At 39.4% G+C, this 7,950-nt stretch overlaps 1 protein-coding gene across 1 annotated transcript; it reads right to left on the bottom strand.

The window, feature by feature from the left end:
• Nucleotides 1-585: 585 nt before the first annotated feature.
• LOC121877624 (protein BCCIP homolog) lies at nucleotides 586-7,207 on the bottom strand. Its single transcript, XM_042383435.1, has 6 exons — nucleotides 7,062-7,207; nucleotides 4,130-4,282; nucleotides 3,789-3,905; nucleotides 3,225-3,412; nucleotides 908-1,061; nucleotides 586-775 (listed from the first exon to the last, which is right to left on the bottom strand). Exons 1-6 carry the CDS (start codon nucleotides 7,164-7,166, stop codon nucleotides 614-616), a joined length of 879 nt encoding a protein of 292 aa, XP_042239369.1. The 5' UTR covers nucleotides 7,167-7,207; the 3' UTR covers nucleotides 586-613.
• Between the last annotated feature and the right edge of the window lie 743 nt (nucleotides 7,208-7,950).

Here is a 7,950-nt window from a genome sequence, read left to right as displayed (position 1 = left end):
AGTGATGTCCTCTCACTGTAAGGTAAAAAAAAAAAATGTGCAAAAAAAAAAGGAAAAAAAAAGATGACCAATAAGCATTGAACTCCATTTCTTATACACACGTAACTAAGAAGACACAATGGCTGGAATGTAGTTCACCAGATGGCCACGAGGCAGTGTTCAGGTAAATGACACTTCAGCTGACTAATGAATAGTGATGCGTTCCATATGCCGACTTGGTGAGATGACGAATATCGTCAATGTGAATTCGTTTACATCGCAAATAGAGGAGTGGTCTCAATATATCGGCATCGTTAACGCGATATATCGTAGACTGGGATATTGTAAATAGAGGTTTACCTGTATTGTTCTGATGCGGGACCATGTGATCCCAGCCATGTCACTCCACAACAATAACAATGATCCACAAGATACCATGATATTTTTTCAAGTTTTTAAATAATTTTTCCAAGATTCATGTCATTATTAGGACGTGTTGTTACTCAATGATTATTGAGTTTGAAGAAGACCTTTTGATAAAGATGAAAAAAACTGTTACAAACTTCTTCATATTGGAAAAATGCTGCAGAGGATAATGATATACTGTTCAAGTTTTCATTTAAATACTGTATTATTAGTATATGGCTTGCTTGACCTTGGCAATAATTTCAGGCATGCGTGAAGCATTAAGGAGAAGTACTCGTCGATACGGTGTGTACTGGGCATCATCTTCATCCCAGTCTCCTGACATACCAGTGTCCCCCTTCACACAATACTCAAAACTGGCAATGCTTTCCTAAAAAAACAAGATAAAATACACAGTAAGCTGACTAGGACATGCTACCCTTTCTGAGGAAGACATAATTCACAAATCAACATTCAAGTTCAACAAATTACCATTCTGTAATTCACAAATATAAACTCTTACCTCAGCAATGACCTCTTCCTCAGGGTTACTCCACATTTCAGCCTCAATAGTCTTTTTCTTTTTCCTTTTCTCCGTCTTGTAAACTTTACAAATCATCAACAGGTAAGTAAAGTCATAAGGCATATCTTTTGCCTTGGCTTCGTCTATCTCCTTTCTGATAGCAATATAAAGAAAAGAAATGACAATGGTGAAAATTTGAAATAATTTGAGTTCTCTCTTTTTCACTCATTATGAACTCCTTACAAAACTGGTCCATATATGTTTTAACTACTGATCCACAGCTACATAAAAGATGGAAGCTTTATGCATACTTTTTCTGAAACATATCTGACTATGAGCTTATTCCCAAGTAAAAAGAAATAATTAATCTAGCTATTAAACTTATTTCACTGCCAGACACACAAGGAAACAATACTCATTCATATATCCCAATACAGAAAAAGTAAGGCCATCTTTGTGATCTTACTATGGTTGAACTTAAAGTATCTTTTCTTGGATACATTTGTATTAAAACCTCCAGAACAGTTTGTCTCTCTTTCCACCTTATTATAAGTCCATTAAAAGCTTAATTCTCTTTAATCAAAGTTTGGACTGGATAGTGGAGTATGTGATATACGAATGACAGCGAGACAGATTAAATGAAATCTTTAGAAACACTATTAAAGGGCAGTTATTCGGAAAAGAAGATACTACAAGGTCAGCTGATGTGAAAAGTAAAGTGGACAGTTTACCCACGCAGTCCCACATATTTAATATTAATAATACAAGGTCTGTACTCCCAAACCCCTCAAAATGTCTCTGACAATGCCAATGGAGAGAGCACCAGCTGTAAGAGGAAGTGTATCATGGTCAAACTACTTAAGAAACTTTATACATTGGTCCCTTTGTTAACGAACACAATTCGTTCCACAGTCGTTCGTTAACCGAAAATTTCGCTAACCGAATCCATTGTTTCAATGGGATATTGGGTAATTGGTTCCAGCTCACAGAAAAGTACATACACTTTGAGGTGTATATGTAGAAGGTTCCTGGTTGATGATGATGATGGAAATTAGAAGTGGGGGTGGAGGAGAAGGGAGACGAGAAGGAAGTGGGGATGGAGGAGAAATCACCTTTCAGGGGAGCCATGCTTGATGCAGTAAACTCAACAATACAATTTTAAGTTCACTAGGTGTAATTCAAGATTATTTTATTTAAATCAACACTGCACTGTGCTATATATTATCAATATGTAAACTAAATTTCAGAATGACCAATAATTTTAATGTAAAAATGCAAAAATATTCAAGACACCAACAAAATCGATGTTCACTCCACTGTAAACATAGCCAAACTGACGCCTGGTGGGTGAATCAAGCGGCTGATGGGCGCACAAAGAACTAGTTCCCTGCTAATAATTTTAATATAAAAAATGCAAAAATATTAAAGAGCACAACTTTCATGATATTTACTCCACTGGCAAAGAATGTAAACATAGAACAGATTACTGAATTGGCAGACTAGCCCATCAGCTGATAAGCTGATGCTCACAACATAAGGTGTTTGTTGTAAGGATTTCATTAATCGAAGTTTTGTTCATTAACCAAATTGAAGATCCTTATGGGAGATAATTCGTTAACCGAAATTTCGTTAATCGAACCGTTCGTTAACCGAGGGACCACTGTATACTGTACTGTATGAGGTTGAACAAAGGCCTCCATTATGTCTGAATAAAACATACTCAGCTACTACTGTATCTAGGATATTAAATTTGTGAGCAGAAGGGAAAGCTACATTTCTGATTACAGTACAGTATACTGTTTTGATAAAAGAGTAATATCGATTGCTTTCTGCAATACTGCATACTGTACAGCATAGGCAACCTAAAAATTATTCTCTTGAGAAACCAAGACTTAGAAATCAACACCACCCATTTACTGGATAACAGAATTTGAACTATTTAAGTGAGAAAAATAGAATTAAAGACCGTTAGATTTGTGACCTAAAAATGCGGTACATATTAAAAATACCTTTCTGAAGAGCAAAGAAATTGAAAAATCAGTGAAGCAACGATGATCTGTTTGTAACATTAATTTAACCATTTTCTTATTTATTAACTATTTCAACCCTTTTCCCACATACCAGGTAATACAGAGTGGCCAGAGAATGTCAAAACAATCTTTAGAACAACTTTCACTGTAAATGAGTTGTTTTGCAAAATTAATATACAGCACTTTCAGCATTTTTTTTTATCTGTATAAGCACTATGCATACAAAACAAAATTATATTTAAGGGCAGTTCTGAAGGTTCACATTGATTATTTATTGGAAAACTTACCTTAAACTCTCAAATACTGGGAGAGAAAACTGTGCAGGAAGGTTTATTAACCGTTCAGACACAAGGAGTCCCACATGCTTGCTTTCATTGCCTAATAAGTCACGCAGCAGCTGGTTAGTGGAGTCACTCGCATGGCTTGAACATTTCTCAACTAAAGCTGTTCTCAGCCCTGCTATGCATTTTTCATCCTGTAAATTAAATTATTCAAATCAAAATACCACTTGCTGTGCATAATGAGATGTACTGTACCTTGTATTATTCACAAATTTCAGGACAAAAGACACAATTTACCCTTAAGCCCTGGGTTAGCGTGCTGCTGGCAGTATCCCCCTCGCGGGGATAAATCGAGAAAAAATCAAATTTTCAAAAATAATTAAAAATAACTAAATAAATAAATAAAGTGGCGGGAATAGGCGGACGTTCTGGAACGTCACCCAAGGCCTAAGGGTTAAATAGAAATGAGTTCTTATATACAGTAATATGAGACAGATGAAACCAGGTGGTAACTGACACCTTCAAGGAAGTACAGGTAGAGTTCTGGATATTCTTTATTGGCTTACTGACCTTTCTGGATGTGAGGTTGATTATGGTTGTCACACCAAACACCTGCTCAACATCCTCCTCACTGTCCATGGGCATCTCTTCATCATCATCTTCCTCTTCATCATCTCCACTCACTTGCTATAAATATTAAGAACAAATAAAAACATGCAGTGGTACATTCAATATACACATTTACCATCCCATACCACGAAAAAAATGTAAGAAAAATAAAAACTTACCATTGGTCATATTTCCAAAATAAATGAGAGTTCCATTTAAATATGCAGGTACAGTATTTCATGCTACAGCATTGCTATTATGATAATCCAGAAAGCAGTACAACTAAAGGATACTGTACTCACTTTAATGACAGAGCCCACATAATTCTGAGAAATAACTGTGTCTGCTATGCCAGATATATCAACCTCAAGGCCACGGAAATTTTGTTGGAGTAATCTCTTGATGCCGTGAAAGTCTCCATCACTGGCCTGGAAACCTTCAAAGTCGACTTGCACCTGAAAAATATCAGTGACTTGTAAGTACAGTACTGTGAAGCATAATACAGTAAGTATACAATATTACGCCCCAGCTTATTGATGTAGATGCATACCTGTGCCTGGAAAGTACCAAGTTTGCACTTGAATCGTTAAATATGGTGCACCGGAACTTGGTTCTGGTCGGTTAGTTCTGGCTGGAACCAGAAATTTTATTTCAATGCTTAACTCCCTTCACTACAAGGGATGCCACTTTTAATATTTTATTTGGCTAATGTGAGACAATTTTATTTAGCTCATAGGGGAACCCTTGTACAAGGGATTATTGGACTATCTCCACTAACCCCTTCACTACAGGGATGCCACTTTTAATATTTTATTTGGCTGACGCCAGATGATTTTATTCAGATCAGAAGGGAACCCATACACAAAGGGTAAATACACTATGCAATATAACTTACTTTTGGAGACTGGTTTTACCAAACATTAAAATATCCAGACATGGCTCCACCCAGCGAAGATATAAACAATGAAGAGGAAACGCAATGTGTGGCCTGCAAATCATCCAAAGGCATGGAATTCACCTTGAGATGTGATGACTGTAAGATATGGCTACATTACTCTTGCACTAAGCTGTCTCTCCTCCATGTGCAGTGCTTCTCAATGTCAAACCTTTAGTTCACATGTGCAGATTGTTGTGTCACAAAATGTTATGTGGAGTGGCTCAGGGAAGCAAAAGCAGCTATAGATAGACAGTCTGCCAGGCTGAAAGCTATAGTAAGAACTATGACTGATAGCGGCAACAAAGTAGCATCAACAGTCGTAAATAGTGTAGAGGCACATCGTCCCCAAACAGAGACGAGTAGCAGTACAGCTATCAGCCCTGATCTGGGTGACACTCCAGAAGACATAGACCTCTCACTAACACCAGGTCCTTCCAACCTACAAACACCATCACATACGTCCCAATAGGAAACACAGGGTAAAACACCCCTCACCATAACTAACACCAAGCTAGGACCTATAAGACACAACACAGACAACACAGGGACCACTCAGGGCCAGGAAGACACCCTTCAAAGCAACCAAGGGACAAACAAAGTTTCAGACCCCACCAGGACACCAACTTCAGGAACAACAAGGAATAAAAGACCAAAAATCTGTAAGTACTATAGGAAGAATAAATGCAGATATGGTAGAGTAGGGAAGTCTTCACTACCCAGCTGTTGCAGACTATGGAGCCCTACATCAAGGTGTATCACGACAACATCAACACTAGCCGTCAACAAAGCATTACCGAGTTCTTCCCCCGCAACCCACCACAGCTAGCCCAAGCCAGTGATAGTGAAAGAGACAGAGACAGTGATGGTGACTTTGAGGGATTTGTCAGGGAGGCCCTGACAAGTGTGGATGACAGTTATGGTGACTCACCTGAGGGCCAGTAGCCTGCCCTCTGCCTCGGAACCAGCCACCATCATTCCCGTACGCCGACCAATCTCTTCTACTAACATGAGTGTTAAACCTAACCTTGATTTTTCCTCACATAACCTTACACTGTTTGAGTTTAGCTAGAATGGACTCAGAACTTTGTGAGGGCCAAACCATAAACCATGGTGTTATTGCAGTGGTACAGTATTATTATCGTTTCGGTCATCCAACGATTTTTTGGATTTTAAGTTTTGGAATCAGTAGTTTAGACAATTCTAAGACACTTTTCTGCCATAGCATTTCTTCCACTCATGATTATATACTCTCATAGAAAATCTCAATGAATTGTTGGAAAATCGTCATATTTTTTCTAAGTTCTTATTCATGTTACCACCGTCTGATTCTAAAACCTAAAAGGCCGTGATTATTTTGCTGTGACCGGTAAGTTCCTACTTAGGCTATTTTACCATGAGTGTGCTCTGATTGGCTAATCGTGCATTCTGGAAAACAACGTGAGAACTATATTTGACAGTGACTCTGGCAGCATTTGGCATTTATTTCTCTGTGAGTTGATTGTTGTGTAGCTGTAAACATACCTAACCATATTTCTGTTGTGCATGGAAACTTATCATTATATAAAAGGCAAAATTATACAAGAACCTAATAGAATCTGACCTAACCAACCAAAGAAACCTACCTAACCTTACCTAACTTCCTACATTAGCCCACAAGTGGTCACAGTTCAAGGTTAAAGAAGCCACAAGTCTGTGAGGGCAAACTTTTTCGGAGTGAGAATTGTGAACTCTTGGAACAATATTCCAGAGAGCGTTGTGACGGCACCGAGTGCGAGCAGGTTCCGATATATTCAGGACCCAGTGCATGTCTAGTACTTGGCAACAGTGTGTAACAGAGACGTGACCGACTGCCCAAGAGGAAGTGGGGGTAAATGTTCACTTAAGTGCTGCAAGCGATTTCACCAACAAAAAAAAATTTTCCAGCATGAATTTTGCTCCTTTTTTTTATTAGAGTTTGTTTTTTCTGGAGGAATTTTTTTTCCTAACCTAACCTAACATTACCTAACCCCTTAGTGGGGGGCTTCACCCCTTCCACCCTGAGTGGTTATATAATGTCATCAGTATTTAACTTATCCTTATTTAATCTAAACGCTATTTTTCAGAGTTGGAGAGGGGGGGGGGTCACATTCGTATAAATCACTCCAAATACCATGGGATAAAAATTTATGGTCGAACAGTAAGTAGTTGGGACTGAAACTGTAAATAAACCTAAAAAAGTGATCACCCTATAACAATTTACTTGCACAATGACAACACTAAACCCAGTCAATTTTCCACCAAGTTATAAGATTACATACACTTTGTCCTAACATCTCATCCTGTTCTATCTCTTCATCACTATCTTCCGGGACATATTTCTCCTCAGGATAGACAGCACGAGGCTTCTTCAATGGGCCAGACATGTTTGTGTACACACGATCACTGGTTCACCAGGTGTACGATGATTACCTCATCTGTACGGTAACATTACATTTATGCTTTTCAAATGTTCATTATGATCTTTCAGTTTACTCCACTTCTTTACTAAATCCCCTAGTTGGCAACATATCTCACTCTAATATTAAAATAATATGGATTTGGTTGATAAACTCAATAACTTACACATTAATTATGATTTTAAACTGGTCAGTTTCGATATAACATTGTAGTAGATACTGTAGTGGATTCCTCCTTTCCTTCAAGCACCGGAACTTCTCGAATTCCCCAGCCTACGCCTCCAGCGCAGCCCACGAAGCGGGGGTCAACTATCTACCCACGCCTACCCCCGCCTTATAAGGCCTGACACCGCTGTGACCAGGGTCTTTCTACACAGTGCCACCAGCAAGCAACACCTCCTCCGCGTCGTTCCCGCTAGCGACTTTGGCGTCCCTCAAGCCAAGTGTCACTCCTCTGGGCACCCTCACCACCCAGCTCTCTCTACTCAACGCTTATTACCATGCTACCTACCCACGCAACTCTGCCAACCTCCAGCCTCCCGCTGCGCCCGGAGAGGAAGGGGAGTATTGTAGTGGATTCCTCTCCTACAAGCGCCGTTTGTCGCTGAGTAGCTAAACCTTCTCGAATTCCCCAGCCTACGCCTCCAGCGCCGCCCACGGAGCGGGGGTCAACTATCAACCCACGCCTACCCCCGCCTTATAAGGCCTGACACCGCTGTGACCACTCTCTTTCTACTCACTGCCACCAGCA

Source organism: Homarus americanus, unplaced genomic scaffold (genome assembly GCF_018991925.1).
Source record: "Homarus americanus isolate GMGI-L3 unplaced genomic scaffold, GMGI_Hamer_2.0 scaffold19918, whole genome shotgun sequence".
In the NCBI taxonomy this organism is placed as follows: Eukaryota; Metazoa; Arthropoda; class Malacostraca; order Decapoda; family Nephropidae; genus Homarus; species Homarus americanus.
Note: the sequence above shows the minus strand (reverse complement) of the source record. Positions and strands in the feature narration are given on the sequence as shown.

Coding starts and splice junctions, on each gene's coding strand:
- LOC121877624 (XM_042383435.1), bottom strand. CDS start 7,166: ATGTCTGGCCCATTGAAGAAGCCTCGTGCTGTCTATCCTGAGGAGAAA. Junction 3,906..4,129: donor ATGTGGGCTCTGTCATTAAA/GTGAGTACAGTA, acceptor TAATATTTATAG/CAAGTGAGTGGAGATGATGA. Junction 1,062..3,224: donor CCAGTATTTGAGAGTTTAAG/GTAAGTTTTCCA, acceptor TATTGCTATCAG/AAAGGAGATAGACGAAGCCA.